Source organism: Tursiops truncatus, chromosome 11, assembly GCF_011762595.2.
Source record: "Tursiops truncatus isolate mTurTru1 chromosome 11, mTurTru1.mat.Y, whole genome shotgun sequence".
In the NCBI taxonomy this organism is placed as follows: Eukaryota; Metazoa; Chordata; class Mammalia; order Artiodactyla; family Delphinidae; genus Tursiops; species Tursiops truncatus.
In genome coordinates, this window is record NC_047044.1 from 96,108,734 (window position 1) to 96,131,178 (window position 22,445).

Genomic DNA, 22,445 nt, shown 5'->3' on the forward strand with positions numbered 1-22,445 from the left:
CCTGTGTGGGCTGTTTTGGTTCTGACCCCCTCGTTGGCCCTGCCCCGGGGGAGTCAACCCTCCAACCCCTGGATCCATCTGCAGGCGAGGGAACCATGGGGATGGTACTCAGGGAAGCAGCCCTCTGCCAGGAGGAGAAGCCCTGAGAAATCAGAGTTGGATTGAAGAAGGTCACAGCCGGTGGGTGTCTTGGGGACCATGTGGGCCCTGAGGCCGTGGGTGTCTCCATTTCTGAAGCCCTGATCCCATGATCTCAGATGTGAATGTAGGACTGTCCCTCTGGAGGACAAGCTGAATGAGATTGTGTCCAGGGGGACCAATCCCAGACAGTAGGGTAGGACTTGCTCTTTATAGGAGGAAGGAAACAACTGGGCTGGAGCTCAGGAAACCTTTGCTGTGACGTCCAGTCATGGGCCCGATGGCCTGAATGTGGGGAGGAGCTGCATCTGGAAGCATCGGCCTTTAATAACCTGGGATCTCCCCAGACGTGTTCGGAGGACACACGTGTGGGGAGCTATACAGCATTTAAAAGAAAACATTTATTATGGAAAAGCTCAAACACGCACACGTAGAGAATAGTGTAAGGCACTCCCATGCACCCTTCACCCAGCTTCAATTACCAACAGCAGTCAACCTCTTAAAGGCATGTCAAAGGCTCTGAGAAGCGCTGAAACAGAGAAACCTGTTCGACTTAGTGTTTCCCATACTCGTTCGACCGCACTGTCCTTTTTCACCTACCACTCAAAGCTTGTTTTCGAGTACTGAGCGCAGACAACCTGCCCAGCCCTATTGATCCGGAAGACAAGGGGCTCAGCCCAGGGTTCAGAGACTAGGAGCTGCCACCCCACACACAGAGGGAGGTAAAAACCACATGTGGCAAGAATGAAACCACCTGCCGGAACCCAAAAGAGACGGAGACGGCCAGGGGGAACTGCCGAGGACAGCGGGAGGCTGGGGGTTAGTCATCTGGCATCTGTGGGTGGGTGTGCCAGTTAGGCTTCCCGGAAACTGCAGGGAGTGTGCGAGCCATGGGTGAGTGGGTGGGTGGGGGGCATTACTGGGGGAGAGTCGGGGCTGCGTTAAGTGTCATGATCTGCTGGGGTTTCTTCTCTGGCCGGTCCGTGGAGGCCACTGAGGGCACTGCTTCCTCCTCTCTCTCTCTCCCTGCCCTGCCCGGGGTTGGGTGCGTGCAGGGAGCTGGGATCTGCCGAGAGCTGCTGAGGTGTGTGTGTGTCCCACCCACCGGGAACAAGTCCTACCAGCCCAGCCCGGCCCAGAGCAGGCAGAAGCCGGCGTGGAGCAGCGGCTGAGCCACCGTGGCGAGCACAGGTATGGGGGCGTCCCAGCTGCGGTTGAACCTCACAGGGGCACGTGGGGCAGCACCCCTTCTTTAGAAACGGGAGCCATGGGTGGGGATGGAGGTGAGAGGGGGCCCTGGGCCCTGGGAAACCTTTTTGAATAAAGAATTCAAAAGGATGGCCTCAGGCAGGCAGACCTCAGACAAGAGGGTGATGCTCCCTAGACCTGAAGCACCAACGCACCCTGGGGCCCGTATGCCTGGGAGCTGCGTCTGCCCCTTCACCCGTTAGGCCCCCGCTGTCATGCTGAACCCCAGATCCCAGGCCACTGGGGAGGGAGGGCCCTCTGGGGATGGTTTCCAGCCCTTTCCCACTCTCAGATAAGACAACTCCTGACCCTCTCACCCCAGGGCTGGGCCTCTGCTGGTGACAATGAACTGATCTGATTAAACTCCACAGGCGGGTTCAAGGCACAGATCTGCTCTCACAGTTATCCTTCCCAGCAAACCAAAGTGTTCTAGTGGTGCCTTAGAGAGATACTGCCTTCACCCAGTGCGTTTTCTTTACAAGGAGATTAGGGACTTCCCTGGCGGTCCAGTGGTTAGGACTCCGCGCTTCCACTGCAGGGGGTGTGGGTTTGATCCCTGGTTGGGGAACTAGGATCCCGCATGCTGTGCAGCGCGGCCAAAAATATATATATAAAAGATAAAAAATAAAGTGTTGGTAAAATTAGTTTAGAAAAAAAAGAAAAAAAATAGAGGATTAGACCAGCTGTCTCCCATGTTCCTAGAGCTATGGTAGAATGTGGCCCATGGGTGTCATGAAGTGGATAAAATTTCAGATACTGACCATGGGGTTGGGGGGGTGATATTGGAGGGTGGGTGAGGCCTTCTGATACCTCTGCCTCACACCACTGAGGGCAGCTGCCCACCTGTTCCCCGGGTCTATGGGGGCCTCTCTGATGGGAAGGGGCCCTCCCATCAGGTCACATCTGCAGTCCCTTCAGGATGAGCTGAAGTTGTCGCCAAAGGGGAGATGGCAGCAAGGCTTGAGGAGGAAGCAGAAACTTATTCGACCCGCAAGCCTCACCTCCTGGCCACCCAGAGACCCCAGAGCCCAGCTGTGCCTCTGTCTGATGCCCCCAGCATGTACCCCTGCGACACGGAAGCCTTGCATGCCCAGGCCCGCGGGGAAGGGGGCAGCAGAGGCGTGAGGGCTACGTGTGGAGCACACTCAGTGCTGCCCGAGGTCAGGGTGAGGTCCATGAAGCCAAAGGCTCCAGGAGGTTTCTCTGAGGCAGCGGGACCCAGCCAGGCCCCAAAGCAAGGACCACCCAGAGCACAGGGCTGCGGAGGGTGGCTTGAACCCATCTGAGTCTTGACTGGGACTATGTTTCCTGTGTTTTTCAGCTCTTGACAGCAGGGTGGAGAAATGTCTGCAGGTGGGGAGGTGACAGCCATGCACTGGGGAGACTTAAGTATGGAGCTGTAGGTCGCCTTTGCTTTCTGCCTTTTCCTAGAAAAAATTTCGGGAGGGATGAGATGAGAATACCCAGGGATGGTGCTGGAAAGGCAGGAAGAGAGGCTCAGGTGGGGAAGGGTGGGGAGAGGCTGGAGCAGGAATCTGGGCTGGAGAAAGCAGAGCAGGCTGGATCAGGGAGGAAGGAGGATGGAGAGAAGATAGGACACCCAGCAGCGGGGGAGAACGTGGCCCCGAGGGCAGGAGGAAGCCATCCACTCAGCCTGGTGACCTGGTACTATCTCCACCCCACAGGCTCTCCAGACCCAGGACAAGCTGATGGGCAGGATTCATGTGTACCCAGAGCAGCCCTGGGACAGAGCTTTTCACAAAGCCTTTAGACTTCTTGAAGCTTCCGCTGAAGGCTTAGCACAGTTTGGATCTGTTTGGGGAGTCTGAACCTACAGACGTTAAGAGGTCTTCACAGTTACCAGCGTCTGCTGATAAAGGGTGCATCTTCCCGTGGCTGCCGAGGTGTAGCGGCAGAGGAAGTGGGCTCAGCCAGCACCGCTCAGGTCGCAGGTCAGGGAGCGTGCGCCGTGCGGGGGAGGTGGAGGGTGGACACGCTCCCTGGCGCCTGGCCACCAGAACCTAAAAGAAGGTGGGAGCTATTCCAGAGCTGGTCTTCTGGGTCAAGGAGGGTGAGGATTGACATTCCCACTTTCCAAACTTCTGAAGGATGTGGATTCCTGAGGAGAGGAGGTGGGGAGTAGGGGGGCAGGAAGCACATGGAGAGGGTGGCAGACAGGAGGAAGCTGTACAGAGACGGGGTGCCTCTCTCCCCTCCCTTTCTGTCCCAGATCACCCATCCCTTTCTGTTCCGCTCCCCTCTGCATCCCTGGTCAGGCGCCGGAAGGGTGGACACCACGGGCCAGCTGTGTAGAGGAGAGGAAGGGAAAGATCATGATGTAGCCTCCTGGCCACTTTTATCCTCCATTCTCACTTCCTGTCAGGGCAGAAAATAGCCCTGCCCCTGTGACTTATCTCAGCAAAGAATAGTGCCCAGCCCAGCTCAGAGGGCAATGGGACAGGTCCCAGAGGCCCCGAGGACATAAGGAACCTGGGCCCCGGGTGTGCAGGTGGGAAGCTGAAGGACAGAGAAGCAGCGTGGAGGAAGGTGGCCGCGCACCATCTGGTGTGTGTGTGGTGTCGGGGGCTGGGATGTGGGCGGGGCCGTCCCCAGGGCCTCTCTTTGCCTCTCAGTGCCTTGGGGCCAGAATCTGTTTGTGCACATCTGCATGCGTGTGTGTGCTCCTGAAGCTGCCCGTCTGTCTGTCCGGCTAAGGATAATGTCCCTAGGCGGGGACGGTGTCTGCTTTCCTCCCCTGGCTCGGCTGTCTGTGCCTCCATGCGTGCACACGTGTGTTACAGGCTGTGGATACACGTTGATTCGTATGTTACTAGGGATCTTGTGTGCACATCCCTCAGTGTACCCTTACCTGCGTGTGGCCTTGCATGCGCCCGTGTGTGTGTGTGTGTGTGTGTGTGTGTGTAGTGGTGTGCTCACATGACCTCCGGGCGTGCTGAGGTTACGGAGCCAGCGTGGGCCTCCACGTCCCCCTTCTCCCTGGTGAAATGAAATCCCAGTGTCTCTGCTTTTCTGGGGCACCTGCTGCCTCTTTGCTTTCCGTCTCCCGCACCCCCAACCTGACCTCTTGCTCAAGGCAGGATTGAGGAGAGTGCCGTGCCACTCCTCCCCCACATCTAGAGCCCTCTTTCCACTTCTTGTTTGCCTCCTTTTTGGCAGTTTTTCCCATCTTTGCCATCTGGCCTGGCACTGTGCCCATTCAGCTCCACTGATGGGGAGCCCTCGGGAAGCAAGCGGATCGGGTGGGGACCAGGGCAGGGGCCTGGCAGCTCTCAACAGCTTGGGCCATTCTGTGTGAGTCTGTGGGAAAGGGGTGGCTTTTTGACAACTAAACTCAAGGGCTTCTCCGCTTTGGAATGGAGTAAGGCGAGAGCATCACCATCTGCTTTCCTGAAGGATTCCTAACTCTCTACCTCTTAGCAGCAGCTCACCTAATACATTTTGGCCTCTTTAACCTTGCAACTTTGTTGACGAAAGACTTGGGATTCTTGGAAAATAATTTTCCATTCACTCAGTGTCTAGGTTGTGCCTCCTAGTCGTAGGGAGCTATGGGTGCTCCAAGTACTGCTTAAGAATGATCAAACGTGGGCTTCCCTGGTGGCGCAGTGGTTGGGAGTCCGCCTGCCGAGGCAGGGGACACAGGTTCGTGCCCCGGTCCGGGAAGATCCCACATGCCGCGGAGCGGCTGGGCCCCTGAGCCATGGCCGCTGAGCCTGCACGTCCGAAGCCTATGCTCTGCAACGGGAGAGGCCACAGCAGTGAGAGGCCCGCGTACCGCAGAAAAAAAAAAAGAATGATAAAATGTTACTGTGATTGTAGCTGTAAACTGTTATTGAAGTTTTAATGCAAGCTGTTTCCAAACGAGCTTTTCAAAAGGGACATGCCTTTCTCTGAGTTATACATGCGGACAAGATAGTCAGGAATGTGATAAGAAGTGGTTGGACTGATGCAAGAAATATTATAACAGGATTACAGGCTGGGCGGACATGGGGGGAGGGGGCAGATTTCCTGAAAGGCAGCCAATGAATATCACAAGGGCCTGCTAGGTAGAGAGACTGAAGTGTGAGTGAGCCTGGGAAGAAAGCTGTGGAAGGTGTGGTCTGCACCCCAGGACCCTACTGTCTGGCTGGGGAAATGGGACAAAAACACACGTCATGACCTAAGGAGTTCAAAGCAGCAAACTGTTTCTGTAGGTAAGGGGAAATCATCAGGGCGTATTTGTGTGTATGTGAAAGAGAGATGAGTCTGTGTTGCCAGTGTTTGAAGTGGGAGAAAGAAGGAAGTGGGTTATTAAAAAGTATATGTTTCAACTGGACAAAAGAGGAAGTAAAACGATTCACCTATGGGTACAGATTTGATATAAGCAGCTGTAAAAGTTAGGTGCTCTGTGCAGCATCCAGCTGCATACCCACCCACCCACTCTTATTGGAAGCAGCTTTTTGGACTTTGGAGCCCGGATGTCCTGGATTTGAGGCCTGACTTCACTCCTCACTGACTGAGCTCTTAAGGAAAAATCAGGAGAAACTCCTACCTCAAAGGGCTGTTGGAAGGATTAGAGCTCGTGCGTGTAAAACACCCTGCGAGATGGTGAGGGATCAGTAAATGGTAGCCATTATTTTTGACCCAACATTTATGGAGGGAGGGCTGGGACTACAGAGATGAGTAAGCCACAGCCCCCAGGCCCTCCCTCAAGGAGCTCCCAGGCGGGGGGGCGGGAGAGGCAGACCAAGAACAGCCAATTATAGCACAGGTGGGAACAGCTGACCTGTGGCCAAAGTGCTGGGAAAGCTCCAGTGAGGGGACTCGCCTGGTGGGAAGGGAGGGAGTCAGGAAAGGCATCATGGGGTCCTGAGAAATGATTGAGTTTGCCAGTTGGAGGATGGGAGAAAGGGCATTCCCAGTTGCAGAAACAGCACGTGCAGACAGAGCCCTGAAGATGTAAGGTATGTGCAGAATTATCACTAGTTTGGCGTGACTGGAGCAAAGGAGCATGGGAGGTGGGCACGTTTCAGGAAGAGAGCCTGGCATTACTTGCTTTTCAGCACGTTTAAGACCCATCTAGCATTATTTTCATTGACGAAATTGGTATTTTGCAGACAAAGTGTTTCCTTATTCCCTTCAACTGTTGTACTATGCTTCTTACAAGTCTTAAACTGCTGGAGTCAGAGTCATGGTTGGAGGGAGAACAGACAAACGAACAAAAAAACCCTAGAAAACTTGTTATACTCATGTTTATAACTTGGTTCCATGTAAGGATTTAAGTGGTTCCTTTTGAAGGGAGTATGTTCCGTATCTTGGGATAATCGCTCAGGGTCTTCGGATAACTTCTCTCCCTAAGATGGCCCATGGAACCCCATGATCATTAACATTATTCACAATAGTCAAAAGATGGAAAAACCCAAGTAACCATCAGCAGATGAATGGGAGAACAAAATGTGGTGTATATATATAGGAATATATTATTCAGCCATAAAATGACTGTAATTCTGATACAAACTACCGCATGGATGGACCTTGAAAACTTTAAGCTAAGTGAAATAAGCCAGACACAAAAGGACAGATATATGAGTCCGCTCAGATGAGGTGTCTAGAATAGGTAAATTCAGAGAGACACAAAGCAGAATAGAGGTTGCCAGCGGCTGGAGGGAGGGGGGATGGGCAGTTATTGGGTAATGGGTATAGAGTTGTTGTTTGGGATGATGAAAAAGTTCTGGAAATAGTGGCGATGGTTACACAACATTGCGATTGTACTTAATGTCACTGAATTGTACCCTTAAAGACGGTTAAAATGGTAATTTTTAAGTTATGTCTATTTTACAACACGATGGCACCTGGGGGTCGCCATGCAGGGGTGGCTGCTGTGGCCTTATGACATTAAGGAAGGTGGAATCCTAAGACCAAGTCCTGTCTTCTGACTCCTCCGCCTCTGACCACATCCTTCCTCTGGCAGCTTTTGCCTGGGGACGGCAGCGGCTGTGGTCTGCTCTCTCCAGGAGCCTCATCAGCACGCACGGTACTTCCCTGTCTCACTGCCACCCTCTCTGGGCCCCCTTCGAGCCCTTAGGACGAAACCATTATCTGCCCCCATCACGGAATCCCAACTAGGAAGCACCCGAGTCAGACTCTCCAGGGGAGCACCTGGAAAAGTTCAACCCACGGGGCCGTCCCCTGCCTGGAAGGACTGTGCTGGTGTGTGCGATCAGCCTACGGCAGCGGTCCCCAACCTTTTTGGCACCAGGGACCGGTTTCGTGGAAGACGATTTTTCCACGGATGGGGTGGGGGGATGGTTTCGGGATGATTCAAGAGCATTACATTTATTGTGCACTTTATTTCTATTATTATTACATTGTAATATGTAATGAAATAATTATACAACCCACCAAAATGCAGACAGGAGGCAGAGCTCAGGTGGTAATGTGAGCAATGGGGAGCGACTGTAAATACAGATGAAGTTTCGCTCACTCACCTCCTGCTGTGTGGCCCGGGGGTTGGTGACCCCTGGCCTAAGGGACCCCCATTATATTACTGTCCCCATTTTACAGATGAGGAAACTTAGGGAGGTCAAACAATCCAGCTGAACCAGGTCGCTCTGACCACAAACCCACTCCACACAGGAGCAGTCGTGGAGATGAGCCTGGGATTTTGTCCTGTACTTGGGAGTTTGAACTTTATTCTTTAGATAATGGGGAGTCAGCGGAACGGGCTGGTGCCAGGGGAGGGGTTCCACAGTACTTCTCACCACCTAACATAATACCTTTTTACATGGACTTTATTATCTGTCTCCTTTCAATGGAAGGGAACATAGGTGGGGGCAAGGCCTTTGTTTTGTCCACTGCTGTGGACATGCCTGGAACCTTCTAAAGTCTCAGTAAGCATTTGTATGGACTTCCCTGGTGGTCCAGTGGTTAAGACTCCGGGCTTCCACTCCAGGGTGCACAGGCTAGATCCCTGGTCGGGGAACTAAGATTCCACATCCTGCATGCCGCGAGGCCAAAATGATAATAATAATAATAATTAAAATCCTGGTAAGCATTTGTAGAAGAAAGAAAGGAAGCAAGGGAGAGATATTAGTAGATAATAACAGTAAGCAAAGCACTTTAAATATATCATCTCGTTGAATCTAACGACCTCGTGAAGTAGGGGCCCCTCTCCTTTTTTTTTTCCAGGTAAGGAAAATGAGGGGCAGAGAGATTAAGTCACTTTTCTGAGGACAAAAGCCCAGATTTAACCCTAGGCAGGCCTGACTCTAGAGCCTGGGCATTTAGCACTGTGCCATAGAGCGGGCTGCAGAAAGCTGTTCTGGCCAGAAGGACGGTGGAGGAAAGATGTGAGGCTGAGAAAAGGCCCAAGAGGCCAGCAGGTTCAGCTATATGACATTTGTGTCTTCAGCCCTTCCTTGCACAGTCTTGACTTCTGCCTTCCCTCCTATGCCAGGTCTCCACTGAGGCCGATGAAGCTCTGACCAAGGGCATCTGATCCTCCGCAGCTGTCGGCCCTGCAGCCACAGCCACAAGTCTATGCCCGGCCCCCGCTTGCTCTGGGACTCTGTGCAGCCTCCAGGCCCCCGCCGTGGAGACTGGAGATGAACGCGAAGCCAGCACGCGGGTGCGCCCCCTGATGCTCCCGGCCTAGCTCCTCCTCGCCCTTTGGCACGATGCTGGCCAACTTCTCGGCCAACGACTCTGATCTCAGGTGCCCGGACCACCAGCCCGTCCACCACCTGCACTTGGTGGTCTACAGCCTGGTGCTGGCGGCAGGGCTCCCCCTCAACGCGCTGGCCCTCTGGGTCTTCCTGCACGCGCTGCGCGTGCACTCGGTAGTGAGCGTGTACATGTGCAACCTGGCGGCCAGCGACCTCCTCTTCACCCTGTCGCTGCCCTTGCGCCTCTCCTACTATGCGCAGCACTACTGGCCCTTCTCGGACCTCCTGTGCCAGCTGGCGGGCGCCGTCTTCCAGATGAACATGTACGGCAGCTGCATCTTCCTGACCCTCATCAACATGGACCGCTACGTCGCTATCGTGCACCCGCTGCGGCTGCGCCACCTGCGGCGGCCCCGCGTGGCGCGGCTGCTCTGCCTGGGCGTGTGGGCGCTTATCCTGCTGTTCGCCGTGCCCACCGTCCTGGTGCACCGGCCCTCACCCTGCGCCCGCGACGGCCGCTGGGTGCACTTGTGCTTCGAGAACTTCAGCGACGAGCTGTGGAAGGGCAGGCTGCTGCCGCTCCTGCTGCTAGCCGAGGCGCTGGGATTCCTGCTGCCCCTGGTAGCCGTGGTCTACTCTTCGGTCCGTGTCTTCTGCACCCTGGCGCGGCCCGACGCCACGCGGAGCCAGCGGCGGCAGAAGACGGTGCGCCTCCTGCTGGCCAGCCTGGTCATCTTCCTGCTGTGCTTCGTGCCCTACAACGCCACGCTGGCCGTGTACGGGCTGCTGCGCGGCCACGTGGTGCTGGCCAGCCCGGCGGCGCGCAACCAGGTGCGCGGGGTGCTGATGGTCATGGTGCTGCTGGCCGGCGCCAACTGCGTGCTCGACCCGCTGGTGTACTACTTCAGCGCCGAGGGTTTCCGCAACACCCTGCGCAGCCTGAGCTCTCCGCTCCGGGCCAGGACCTCGGCCACCAACGGGGCTCGGGGGGCACTCGCCGAACCAACCGCTGAGACCTCCCACGCCACCGTGCCGGCCGCCGCCAGCCAGGGGCTGCTCCGGCCCTCCGACCCCCGGGACTCCTTCACCCGGTGCTCCGAGGACTCATCCCTCTGAACGCACGTCGTGCCAGAGCGCGGTCCCCTCACCCCACCCCCACGTCTCTCGCACTCGCAGACACGCAGGGTGTGTGCACAGCAGGGCGGTGGGTTGGGCACTTGGACTTCTGAGCGGCAACTCCAGCTCACAGATGCAGAAGGGAACAAAGTGTGGGGGGCAGGGGCCCGGGGAGGGAAGAGCGCGGCTGCAAACGTCTTTAACTAGGTGGTGATGGCGAGCGCAGAAGGACCTCTTCCTTACCTAGGAAGTGCTGCCGTGAGCCTGCCCGTGCAGAGGCGGGAGACTGGATGAAATGCCCTTGGCGGGGCATGAAACACGGCCCGGCCCGTAGCTGGTAGCTGGAGCAGAAGATGGGTGTCCTGCGTTTAGACCGACCACAGAGGTCTTTGGGCCATGGACGCCACCCACTCCCCTTTCCACCTGGGCTCTGCCTGCCCAGCACTGAGGCGTAATGTAAAAGCGTATTGGATGCCGGCTGAATTGGTTTCCTTCTTGTCTAGTGACTTTTAACAATTTAGATCTGACGCCCAGCGTGGGTGGGTGGGGGCAGAGGGGGTTTTCCTCCGAGTTCCTGGTCCCTGTTCCCCTTTCTAGGTCCTGCCTTCCCCTTCCACCTCACCCACCCTTTCAAAAGCTCCTCCATTCTAGATCGTAAATCCCCACCACCACCACCGTGTGTGTGTGTCTCTGCTGCTTCGTCTAGAATAAGGAGAACATTCTCTGTACTAAAGTAGTAGTTCTCCAATTTTGGGGTCTCAGACCCTTTTACACTCTTAAAAATGGAGAATTCCAAAGAGAGTTTGCTTATACTTTGTCCTTTTGATACATGACCATATTAGAAATCAAAAATAGTAAGTTTTCTAAAACAGAAATACCCAAGCACACATTCCAATAGCTATAAGAGCAAGTGTCATCACACTTCATGAAGCCTCTGGAAAACTCCACCGTCTACTCGTGAGACAATGAGTGAAAAGGACAAAAGACATCTTAGTAGTAGTATCATGAAAACGGTTTTGTTCTCGTGGACTTCCTCAAAGAATCCATCCTCAGATCACACTTGGAGAGCCATACCTGTACTGGAGTATTAGAGTCATGTGTAAAGTCTTCCCAGGCCATTATGTACATTGTTTTTATCGCTGCAAGGAGAGGGCAATGCTCAGCAAATCAATTGCTAATTGTAGTCCCTAAGGCTTGGGGTTTTCGGGATGGGGGGTGGGGAGGAGTTGCACACCGAGTGAACACCACCTGGGGCTTCCTGGAGCTGCAGAGGGAGGTGGAGCTGGAACTAGTTGCACAGATACTCAGGAGGAGGTGGAGGGCTTCTCTGGGCAGGGAAAAGGGAGCTGTGCCAGAGCCAGACAAGAAGTTTATGGGAAAGTAAGAGTGTGATGGACGGGAGGACGGGAGTAAGCTGACTGCTCTTGGCAAGCTGGAGGTAAGGAAATGGAAGTCTGGTTTACAGGCCACCTACTGTCTTCCCTCTTTAGCGGAGTCGGGGCTGGGAGGAATGGCGGGGTTGGCACTGTGACATCTTGAGACCCTGACATTAGTGAGATTCGTGAGGGAGTTGATGCCATGCACACGTCCTGCATGCATTTCTGTCCCTATGTCTCTCAATGCTGTATGTTTCTGTGTATGTGCGTGTGTGTGTGTGTGACAGTGTCAGAGTTTTCCCGGGTGCGTCTCTGTGTGTTTAGTTCGGACTAAGACTTTTGTGTGTCTTTACGTGATCGCTCCAGATGGTGATTTACAAGGGTAAAATGACCCCTGGTGGCCAAACCGGAGAACTGACCCAGATTCCTCAGTGATAGCCGTGAAGCCGGGCTTTCCTCCATCTGGCGGGTTAGAGCCCTCACCTCCTGCTGCTCTAGAGAGGGCTTGATGGTTAGCACCTGCTCCGTCTTGCTCCATCCTTAGGGTTCAGGACCCACGCCCTTCCAGCCCTGGGGGCACCAAACGTCATCACCGTCCAAAGTCTCAGGACTTTGCCCTATCCAAACTGAACAGAATACAATTTTTAAAAATTACTTGAGTATTTTTTTTTTTTTTTTTTCCGTTCGCGGGCCTCTCACTGTTGTGGCCTCTTCCGTTGCGGAGCACAGGCTCCGGACGCGCAGGCTCAGCGGCCATGGCTCATGGGCGCAGCCGCTCCGCGGCATGTGGGATCTTCCCAGACCGGGGCACGAACCCATGTTCCCTGCATCTGGCAGGCGGACTCTCAACCATTGCGCCACCAGGGAAGCCCTACTTGAGTATTTTTATATGAAGATAATGTGAATGAATTCCAAAGTAATTAAAACTCACATAGCAAGTTTCTTCCAACATAGTATATAATTTACTTATTTATTTATTATAACTTTTATAGTTTATTTTCTGTCCCCCACCCCACCCCCAAAGTAGAATGTAAGCTCCCTGGGGGCAGGGATTTTTGCTTGGTCCGTTTCCTGATGTATCCCCAGCATCTAGAACAGCGCCTGGCGTAAAAGAAGTACTTAATAAATATTTGTTGAATGATGAACAGTTGAATCTTTTTTTAAATTTATTTTTTATTGAAGTATAGTTGAATTACAATGTTGTGTTAATTACTGCTGTAAAGAACAGTTGAATCTCTCTGTGAAGTAGGTTACTATCTAGTGGAGACCACAGAACAAGTCAACAATAATTATCATTCAAGATGGAAGATGAGAGAATGCAAAGTAAGGCTCTGGCCGTTAATTTGGTAGGCAGTGGGCCGTCTCTGGAGGTTCTTTTCTTTTTTAAGTTTTTAAAAAATATATTTATTTTATTTATTATTTTTGGCTGCATTGGGTCTTCATTGCTGCGTGCGTGCTTTCTCTAGTTGCGGCGAGCGGGGGCTACTCTTCATTGCGGTGTGCGGGCTTCTCATTGCGGTGGCTTCTCTCATTGCGGAGCACGGGCTCTAGGTGCGCGGGCTTCAGTAGCTGTGGCACGCGGGCTCAGTAGTTGTGGCACAGGGGCTTAGTTGCTCCGCGGCATGTGAGATCTTCCCGGACCAGGGCTCAAACCCGTGTCCCCTGCATTGGCAGGCGGATTCTTAACGACTGCGCCACCAGGGAAGCCCCTCTGGAAGTTCTTCAGTGAGATTTTGCCCACCCTGACACACTGGGTGGGATAAGCTGTAGGGAAACGAGGTGGGGAGAGTCTAAGGGGAAGGAAAGACTGGTGAGGGAGCTGGTCTAGGAGAAGTGTGCTCGCGGCCTGTGGAGGCAGATGGAAATGAATTTTCTCCAGTGTGGAATCTCCTCTGTTTAAGCTCTGGTGGACTGTTTCCCCACATTCAGTATATCAAAAGGGTTTCCATCCTGAAGACAGAGAGGCAAGAATAGATTCAGGATGGGACTTCCCAGGTGGCACAGTGGATAAGACTCTGCGCTCCCAATGCTGGGAGCCCGAGTTCAATCCCTGCTCAGCGAACTAGATCCCACATGCATGCCGCAACTAAGAGTTCACGTGCCGCAACTGAGGAGCCCATGTGCTGCAACTAAGGAGCCCACATGCTGCAACTATGGAGACTGCCTGCCACAACTAAGACCCCATGCAACCAAATAAATAAGTATTAAAAAAAAAGAATAGAATCAGGAGATGTTGCAGGCAGAGGAGGAATGAACAGAAGCTAACGCTAACAGGAAGTTTAAGGAAGCCTGTAGCCACTGCCTGCCATTTTCACAGGATCCCCCAACTACTGGGTGGCCAGTATGACGGGGGTGAGATGTGGGAAATCCAGAGCCCTCACCCCGTGCCCTGGAGTTACTTGCCACTTTGAGGCTTAGGAAAATCGAAAGGAGGAAAAGGATAAAATCTTAGATACTGGAAGAAGAGCGTTAACAAGTTGTAAAAATACTTGCTATGCCAAGACCTCAATTTAGTGCTTAAAATGAATTATTTTATTTTATTATTATAATAACCTTCTGAGTTAGGAATGATGATTATCTCCATTTTACAGATGAAACACCCCGGAGAAGCTGAGGTCTAAGGTCACATAAGCAGGAAGTGGCACAGTATCTGTTAGACTCTGGAACTCCTACTCTTTGCAGGACACCCTACAGTATCTCCCCTTCCTTTATTGCCCACCTTCTCATCCCTGGTTCCCTTACACCCACCGCTCCCTGGTTTCCTTTCCTCTCCTTCCCTCCTCATGTAGGCCACCACTCTCTCACCTTGAGTCTACTGTGTCATCTCTGGCCACCTTGTGCAGCTTTTCCTCCCCGCTCCTAACCCACGCACCCTACAGCATACCTGCCCCTTCCTGGTGTGGCTGTGTGAGCGCTGAGAACTGGGCTCATTCATCGTTCCAATGGTGGTGGGTCCTAAAACACACCGCATCGAGGGCTCAGAAGGGCGTGGCTCATGAGTGGCACCCAAGGCAGGATGGCTCAGCCTTCAGGCATTTGGCCATGACTCCCCTCCCCCAGCTGGGATGTACCCAACATCTCCAAGACAGCGAATTCCTGATTGTCCACCAGCTAAACTGAAGAGGACACTTCCCCTTGGTTCTCCTCAAAGTCTGTCTCCTCCATAGAATGGTCCCTCCATGCACTGAGAGTAGTTGGGGGAAGATTAACAATCATTGGTCTTGAGATAAAACAAAAAATTCAGGAGAACCAAGGGAAAGGTAAGGGATCCTAAAAGGGAAGAGATGCTTGTTAGCCCTGGACCGTCCTGAGGGAAGTCCCTGTGGGGTTGCCACTGGGGGTCCCCTGGAAGAAATGGGGAGGGGGAGGTTAATCTCACATGGAGCCTTCCTTCTCCCTTCTTTCAGGAGACCCTGGAGACAAGGGAGGCTGGGGAACTGTCACCATGCTATCTTTTCCAGAGGAGCCCTGGAAACACTGAAAAGTGAAGTTTCTCCCAGGGGCTTGGGGAATCCCGAAGGCTGTCAGAACTTCGCAATCAAACAAACCTGGGTACTAATTTCAGCTCTGTCACTTCTTGGCAACGTGACCTTAGAAGCTATTTAACCTCTCTGAGCCTCCGTTTTCTCTTCTGTGAAATGGGGATCATAATATCTACTTACTGGGTTGTAGTGAGAGTCAATGAGGTCACCTTTGAAAGGCACCTGAGAGCCATCCCATAAGGTGGATCTCTCTTTCCAACCAGGGTGTGGGGAGAAGATGCTGTTAGTAAAGTCTGCTTGTGATGCTCAGTGGGAGTGTTTCTGGAAGACAGCAGGGGTTCCAGGTGAATCCTCACCCAGACAGAGCTCTGCGGGCAATCAGAACCAGGGCCAGGGATGGGTGAGCGAGGCAGGCTGGGCCAGCTGCCATGGTGCTTGGTCAAGGAGGCAGGGGCAGTGACTGGCCTGTCGCCCTCTGGGGGCACTCTCTCCCCACCGGCCTTGCTGTCCACCCCACAGACAGAAGAGTGGGTGGGAAAGTGCCTGAAAGGGAGAGGAGAGGGGCCATGGGATGAAGAACCAATCAAGGGAGAAAGGGCAAAAGAGGAGGCTGGAGGGGAAGTGAGGGCCCAGGCAGGCACAGGGTGGGGCCGGGAGAGGGGCCCAGGGCGGGAGGGCGGGAGACAGCCTGGGAGGGAAAGCGCTGGGGAGGGAGGAGGGAGGGACAGGCTGGGAGACCGGCGGCGCTGACACAGCCTCGATGTGTGGAACGGGCTGGGGTTTGGCCCACAGGTCAGGCGTCTGGCAGTATTATGGGATGGAGAGGCCTTAGGAGACAGGGAGAGTATTATGGGTTGGAACAGCCTTAGGAGACAGGGGAATATTATGGGCTGGTGAGGCCCGGCTCCAACTGGAGGCGGGAGGAAGGGGTGCGGGGCGGGAAGGGGGGGTGGTGGTGGAAGGGAATATTATGGGCTGGAGGCCTCCTGCGACCAGAGGCAAGAGTATTATGGGCTGGCAAGGCCTTCGGTGGCCAGAGGGGGGAGCAGCGGGGGATGGCACCGGCTGCATGTGACCGAGGGGGGGGCCAAGTTGGGGGGGTGGCGAGTGGGGGTGGGGGAGCATATTATGGGATAGCTCTTTGTACCTACTGCGGGGACTGCTTCTCCAGAAGATATTATGGGATGTCGTGTGTGGGAGGGGGAGAGGGGCTGGGGGATTATTATGGGATGGTGGTGCAGAATGGGGAGGGCCTGAGGCGCTCTTCTCCCACCGCCCCCCCCACACCCCTTACTCTCTTGCCATCCTCTCTAAGGTCTGCCTTCTTTCGCAAATGGCCCAAGGAGAACACCTGAAATCTACCACCCCCCCCCCTCGCTCTGTGGGCACCTCGACCCATCCTAGGTATCCCGCCTAATTAGCAGCCACCTCGCGGGTGCTGAGGGGGAAAGGGAGCCCTTGGGGATGGGGAGAAGGTCCCAAAGCGGGGATGTGGTGGCCAGTGGACCACACCTCCCACCTGTGCGGCGTCCCCTTGGCTCCCCATCCCCGTGGGTCACTCTCCGTCCCCTTCCCCAAAGTGGGGGCCCTCGATCCTCCTCCCCTTCCCCCTCCCCTCCATTTCCTCTCCAGCTCCCTCCACAGCCGTAACCAGTAAAACAGGCGGCCAGTTATTATGGGATGGCTGCTCCCGGCAGCTCTGCAGGGAGGGGGCGGTCACCGCGGAATGTCTCTTGTGGGTGGCTATTATGGGATGGCCGCCTCTCTTTTGGGGGGGGTGGGGGCTCGCAAGGAGAAGGATTATTATGGGATGTGCCCAGCGCAGCTGGGTGGGGCTGTCCTGGGTAGGTGAAGCTCTGGGGAAGGGGGATGGGGAAGGAAAGGAAGGAAGAGGGAGGGAAGAAGCTGGGGAGGGTGGGGTGAGCCCTGGAGCCAGACCTGAGGCCTGGCAAGAGTGACTGGCTGGAGAGGTTCTTCAGTGACAGCTGTTTGAAGAGGCCCCTGGGGGCAGGCTAGAGCTAGCCAGATCTGAGCCCTGGACACCTGGGTCCCTAAACAGCTTGTGAGCTACGGGGTCGCTGAGTCCAGGCATGCAGTGAGGAGGCCTGGGTTCTGGCTGTGTAACACACGAGGTAGTAGTGCTCCTGGGTGACCACAGCACCAAGTACTCCTCTCGCTCCCTGCCTTCCTGGGTTTGAGCCTTGGGACTGTAGCTCAGGTAGGGGTCAGGCCAGGGGAGCTCTGCCACCTTGCAGTCACACCCAAGGAGCTGAGGCTGTGTTGGCTCCTGCAGGACACATGCCTGGGTGGTGCCCCCCAGTCCTGCACCACCTGCATCCTGTCTAGCTATCAGAGTGCACTGTCACTGTGGCTTTTCTGTCCTATGTCGCCTTCCCAAACCCCCTTTTCTGGCAGAGCAGGGGAACCCTAGTCCCTTCGACGTCTTATGAGCAGAGTTTCTGGGACTCACAGAACAGAGATGTAGAGAGAAGAGCTATAGAGCATGTGCTGAAAACTCCATGGACAGCCCATTCTGTTATTCTAGGCTCTTCCGCACCATGGGATGGAAGCAGAACTCTAAGGTGACCAGCTAGAGAGGCTGTCCCCCTGGGTGCATTAATCAGGAGATTATCCCACCCTTAGTCTCTGTGGGCCAATCATGCTGGTGGTTTATTTATAATTTATCTGGGAGGGTAGCATGGGTCTAGTGTATGGAGGCGAAGCACAGAAGGACCACAAAAGCAAAACACAAACACACACATCCTAGCCCTCTGGAACTCAAGAATAGAGGAAGGGACTTTAACCTTCTCCTTGTGGTGGTATCACGGAGAGGTGGGAAGTAAGGGGAGCTGGGGGATAAGTGGGTACAACCTGCAGGGGTGGGGCAGAGGGGCTGTGGTGGACAAAAGGGACCATGTTTGTAATCCCAGGCAAGAGGCTGTGACTACCCAGTTACAAAACTCTCTTCCTGGTTTATATTATGAGTCACTGTAGTAACGTGGTATATATATGCGAAGAAGAGGGTATGGGGCAGATGGAGACGTTACAGAAGGGAATTTGAGCCCCGGAGGCAGGCTGGATCCCCTAGAGAAATGGGGAAGGAGGAGGGCATACTAAGTACCTGGCAGTTCATACACGAATGAGAAACTTCTTGAAAGGAGGTCTACCCACATTATGGTATCTTAATGAAAGAGCTGTCCCCTCTCCCCCAAGTAAGGAGTAAAAGTTTTCCTCTTAGTACTCAGAATAAGCATGGGGGAGGGGGTGCACAAATGAATGGGGTCCAATCTTGATGTCAAGAGAATTTAATGAGAAGACTAGGCAGCCTTGCACAATGGGGGAAACAGCCTGCGTGCCACAATGGATATGCCGAAAGGGTGGTCCAGGGAGTTAAGTCAGGTAGGAGCTGGGGGAAAGCCTTACCAGCATCACTGGTGGTCTGCTTGGGGGCACAGGGATAGTGATTTCCCAAAGCAAGCTCTTGCCTCTCCTGAATTCATCTCTCCTCGCCAGTTCTCCAGTCCTGAGGTTCTCAGAGGAGGGAGAGTCATCTGGCCAGGCCCTTTCTCTAGGGAAGTGAGATTAGAAGGGCAATGCAGAGATGATGTGAGGTTCGTCCCACTCACTTCTGGTCAGGAAGGGCCTCTCTTAGGAGGAAGTTCCGGTTTCTCTTCAACCTGTCCTACCACCAAGGGTCTTGGACTTGTGTGAAAAGCAGAGGAAGATATTATCTGACTTTGGGGTCTGGAGCGGTGGCAGCAAGGAAGTGGCGTTGGGATATTGGTTTTCACCCAGGTCCTGGCTCTCTGGGGATCAGGAAGAGGGAAAAGTGACAGGCTATAGACTTAGGTTCTCTTAGGGCCAAAAAATTCTAAGATTGGGCTCTCTGACTTTCTTGGGCTGGGTCCCCAGTGTGGCTGCAGGGTAGGTGCAGTTAGGGAAGGGGGTGGTATGTGTTGGGAGGCTACCTTGTGGCATAATAAATGAAGAAGGCATTCTGGGATGTTGACTTGTACACAGGAGGGGAAGATGGTGAACGTTATACAAAGATCGGGGTGTATTTTGGGTGGAGAATGGGACCTCAACAAGATGAGGATGGGGGCAGTTGGAAGTATTATGAGATTTCAGGATACAAAATGAGAAAGGATATAAATAAGAAACATGGGGCGTTGAGGGTAAGCAGAACTTGGTGTTCAAGCATGAGGATGACAATTCTGGCATGTTGATGAGTCTCTCAAGAAGGAAGCACATGATGATGTTATAGGATTTCGTATTAGAAACGCTGGATGGATGAACCTTGCTTTCCAATCAAAATCCCTTAGTATGTAGGGAGCAGATAGGAGATTATCTTGACCATCCATCTATATTGTAAATCCTTTTGAAATACCTTCGGGGCTCTAGAAGGACCGCTGAGAACTTCTACTGGGATCTGATCTCTCCTGAGGTCAGTTGGGATTTGTTTTATTCTCTGTAACAGAAAATTAGGAAATAGCACTCAGTTTTCCATTGACACCAGACATTCTATCTCATCTTGGAGTTTGGTTGTTTATGCTTCTTGAAGGGAGGCACTCCCCACGGTGCCCATCTTTGTGCCTTGCTAGGTACTCCGTCAACATCTGTTGCATAAGCACGAGCAGCAGTGAGCAGAGGGAGAGCAGTTCTTGGATCTTTGTGTGTATATAGCGGGATCCTCAGTTCACACCATGGTGGGATGTCCACCCATAGGAATGGCCTAGGGGTGAGAATAGACCGCTTGACCTGGGGAGGCGGTGTGGGAAGAGGACTGCTGGAATGTTGAGAAATAATCTTTAGGTGGGAGTTTGTAATTATTATGGGATGCTTTGGGGTGAACTAAACTTTATGTAAATGGCTCATCTGGCCAGTATGGTATTTGGTTGGTCTTACTCAAAACTCAACTGGAGGTAAGTGTCTGGAGAACACCTGGATTTTGGTGGGATTGGGTGGGGCCCTAGGTTGACTCTCAGTTCCTGCATGTCTGGAAATGATGGATGAGGGAAGCTAGGGTCCATCTTAGACATCAAGAGGCTTTGTGCCAGGACACTGCTTTGGCTCATTAAGGGATGAAGGTGTGTACAAGTTGGGGTGGGGGAGAGGGCAATGTGCGTAGCCTGTTTCATCCTCGCTGGTGTGGGTGTTAGAATAGACTGACAGCCTTGGAGACAGGGGAGATACGAGTATGAATATTATGGGATGCCTGGCTGGAAAGGTAGAGGGGTGGTGGAGTGGAGATGAAGCATTATGGGATGTGACTCTGGGTTGTGCTGGGAGTATTATGGTATGTCTGGTTGACCACGGGTTCTTTGCAATTATTATGGGATGTCAGGATGTGGGTGGGGGAGTAAAATTATGGGATATCTTTCCAGTGTTAGAGGAAAGGAGATTAGTTGTCCCTCTGTGGGGTGACAGTAGGGCTCTTGATCATTATGGGCTATCTCTTTGATAGGGCAGGAGTGGTTATTACGGGCTGTGAACTTAGAATGAATGTGTGAAGCTTGGGGGTCATGTTGTGAGGATCTAGCCTTGCAGGGGCCGAGGGCAGCGCCAGGGGGTTGGTTATTATGGGATGTCAGTATAGAAGGTGGGAGACTGATTATTACGGGATGTGTGTGGGAGGAGGCCGAAGTGTCCGTTGTGTGGGGGGGGTGAGTTTCTGCCTATTATGGGATATCAAACTGGGGGTGGATGAAGAGTGGTTATTATGGGATGTCTGTGGGGGATGGGGATTGAGTATTATGGGATGTGAGGCTGAATGGCTGGGAGGGGTGCTTATTATGGGATGGCCATGGGGAGGGAGAGGTGACGAATTATTATGGGATGTTAGCATTAGGGCCAAGAGTGAAGAAGTTGGCAAAGGATGGCTATTATGGGATGTCTGGGGGTGTAAAGGGTTAGTTGCAAAAGGTCGGCAATACCATGAGATGTCAACAGCCCTGGCATATATGTGTATGGAGTGTGTGTGCGTGGGGGGGGTGGTGGTGGTGGTGGTGGTGGTGGTGGTGGTGGTGGTGGTGTCCGTGTGTATTATGGGATGGCCAGGGGGTGGTTGGTTGCCCGGGTGACACGCGCGCGCGCGCGCGCTCGAGGGGGCGTGGTCAATGGTTGCCGGAGCGACGAGGGGGCGGGGGTTGCCCGGGAGACCTAGGGAGGAGGGTGGCGGTAGTGGAGGGGGGGTTGGAGTTGGTTGAGGTTATTATGGGCTGTCCGTGGGGGGGCGGGGCCTGTGCGGTGGGATTTCCCGGCCGGTGTTTCGGGCCCTTTAAGAGGCGAAGCTGGAGCCGGAGCCATTTTCCCCCCTTCGGCCGCGGCGAGGAGGAGCCGGAGCGGGAGTGACACCGGGCCGGACCCAGCGCGACTTGCGGCGGCTCTGGGGTGAGGAGAACGCGGGGTTCCCAGAGAGACAACCCCTCTCAGCCCGACCAGCCCCGAGGGTCCTCCCTCCATCCAGCCGCCCCTCGGGCGTCCCCGGACCAGCGGACCGCCCTCTGCCCGGGGAGCCGACCCTGCCTCTCCCTTTCCTGCAGGGTGCCCAGCCCCCGCCCTCGTTCGGCCCGAGTCTCGCTCCCCGCGACTCCCCACCTCGGGCTTGGCCTCCCACAATGCCCGGCGCCCCCCTCGCCCTTTGCTCACTTGCCCCCCGGGACACGTGGCCCGGCCCCCTGCCCAGTGGGAGCTCCGGCCCCCCACGCCCCTGCCTCCAGCCCCCTGGAGCGCCGAGCCTCCACGCCCCCTCGTCCCCGCGGCTCCTCCGGAGAACCCGAGTTGTCCCAGAGGACAGCCTTTGGAGAGCTACCCTGTCTGGGGACTGGCCCCTCCCCAGGCGCAGGGAGGCGCCCCCCCACCCCCCAGTGACCTTGTGTCCCTGAGCGCCTCGCCGCCGGCCGCCTCCCCCGGCCCCCCCGCGCCGCGGCCACTCGGACCCCTTCCCCCGTCACGCCCGGCTCCGTCCAGCGGCTTCTCCCCTCCCCACGCCGGCACCGGCCTGCCCTCGGGGGCGCCGCTCCCTCTCGTCTGGGGGGCTCCAGCCGGGGAGCCGGCTTCCGGGCTGCCCCCGGGAGCGTGGAACTAAAGTTCAGCCTGAGTGGTTCGGGTGCCCTGCTCGGGTGGCTGTGGGGCGGCCGGGGGTGGGCGGAAAGCGCGGCGGGGTGGGGGAGGGGGCCGTGCGCGTCACTGTTCTCTTTCTCTCCCCCCTCCCCCGCACAGTGACTCGGGCCAGTGTCGAGGGCCCCAGGCCGCAGGCAGGAGCAGCTGGGCCAATTCCCTGGCCGGGAGCGGAAGGGGATGGCGTCGGGCCTGGGCTCCCCGTCCCCCTGCTCAGCGGGCAGCGAGGAGGAGGATATGGATGCACTTTTGAACAACAGCTTGCCCCCTCCCCACCCAGGTAACAGCTTCCCCAAGGGCCCCGG

At 54.7% G+C, this 22,445-nt stretch overlaps 2 protein-coding genes across 11 annotated transcripts in view; both read left to right on the plus strand.

The window, feature by feature from the left end:
* Positions 1 to 859: 859 nt before the first annotated feature.
* Positions 860 to 12,684, plus strand: LPAR5 (lysophosphatidic acid receptor 5). 3 transcript variants are annotated; one of them, XM_073789109.1, is made up of 3 exons: positions 860 to 957; positions 1,194 to 1,329; positions 2,283 to 12,684. In XM_073789109.1, the coding sequence occupies exon 3, from the start codon at positions 9,060 to 9,062 to the stop codon at positions 10,161 to 10,163; it is 1,104 nt and encodes a 367-aa protein (XP_073645210.1). In that variant the 5' UTR covers positions 860 to 957; positions 1,194 to 1,329; positions 2,283 to 9,059; the 3' UTR covers positions 10,164 to 12,684. The 3 variants fall into 3 exon arrangements, with proteins under 3 accessions (XP_073645210.1, XP_073645209.1, XP_073645208.1); XM_073789108.1 differs by having other exon boundaries at positions 870 to 1,032; XM_073789107.1 differs by lacking the exon at positions 860 to 957 and having other exon boundaries at positions 1,065 to 1,329.
* Positions 12,685 to 21,253: 8,569 nt separating this feature from the next.
* CHD4 (chromodomain helicase DNA binding protein 4) overlaps positions 21,254 to 22,445 on the plus strand; it is a 30,118-nt gene continuing 28,926 nt past the window's right edge. For 6 of the 8 annotated variants that reach the window (XM_033867120.2, XM_033867121.2, XM_033867123.2 and 3 more), the window contains exons 1-2: positions 21,254 to 21,411; positions 22,243 to 22,420. In XM_033867120.2, coding sequence (XP_033723011.1) covers positions 22,321 to 22,420 — 100 coding nt within the window. In that variant the 5' untranslated portion in view covers positions 21,254 to 21,411; positions 22,243 to 22,320. The remainder of the gene's footprint in view (positions 21,412 to 22,242; positions 22,421 to 22,445) is intronic. The other 2 variants (XM_033867122.2, XM_033867125.2) reach the window with 1 other exon arrangement.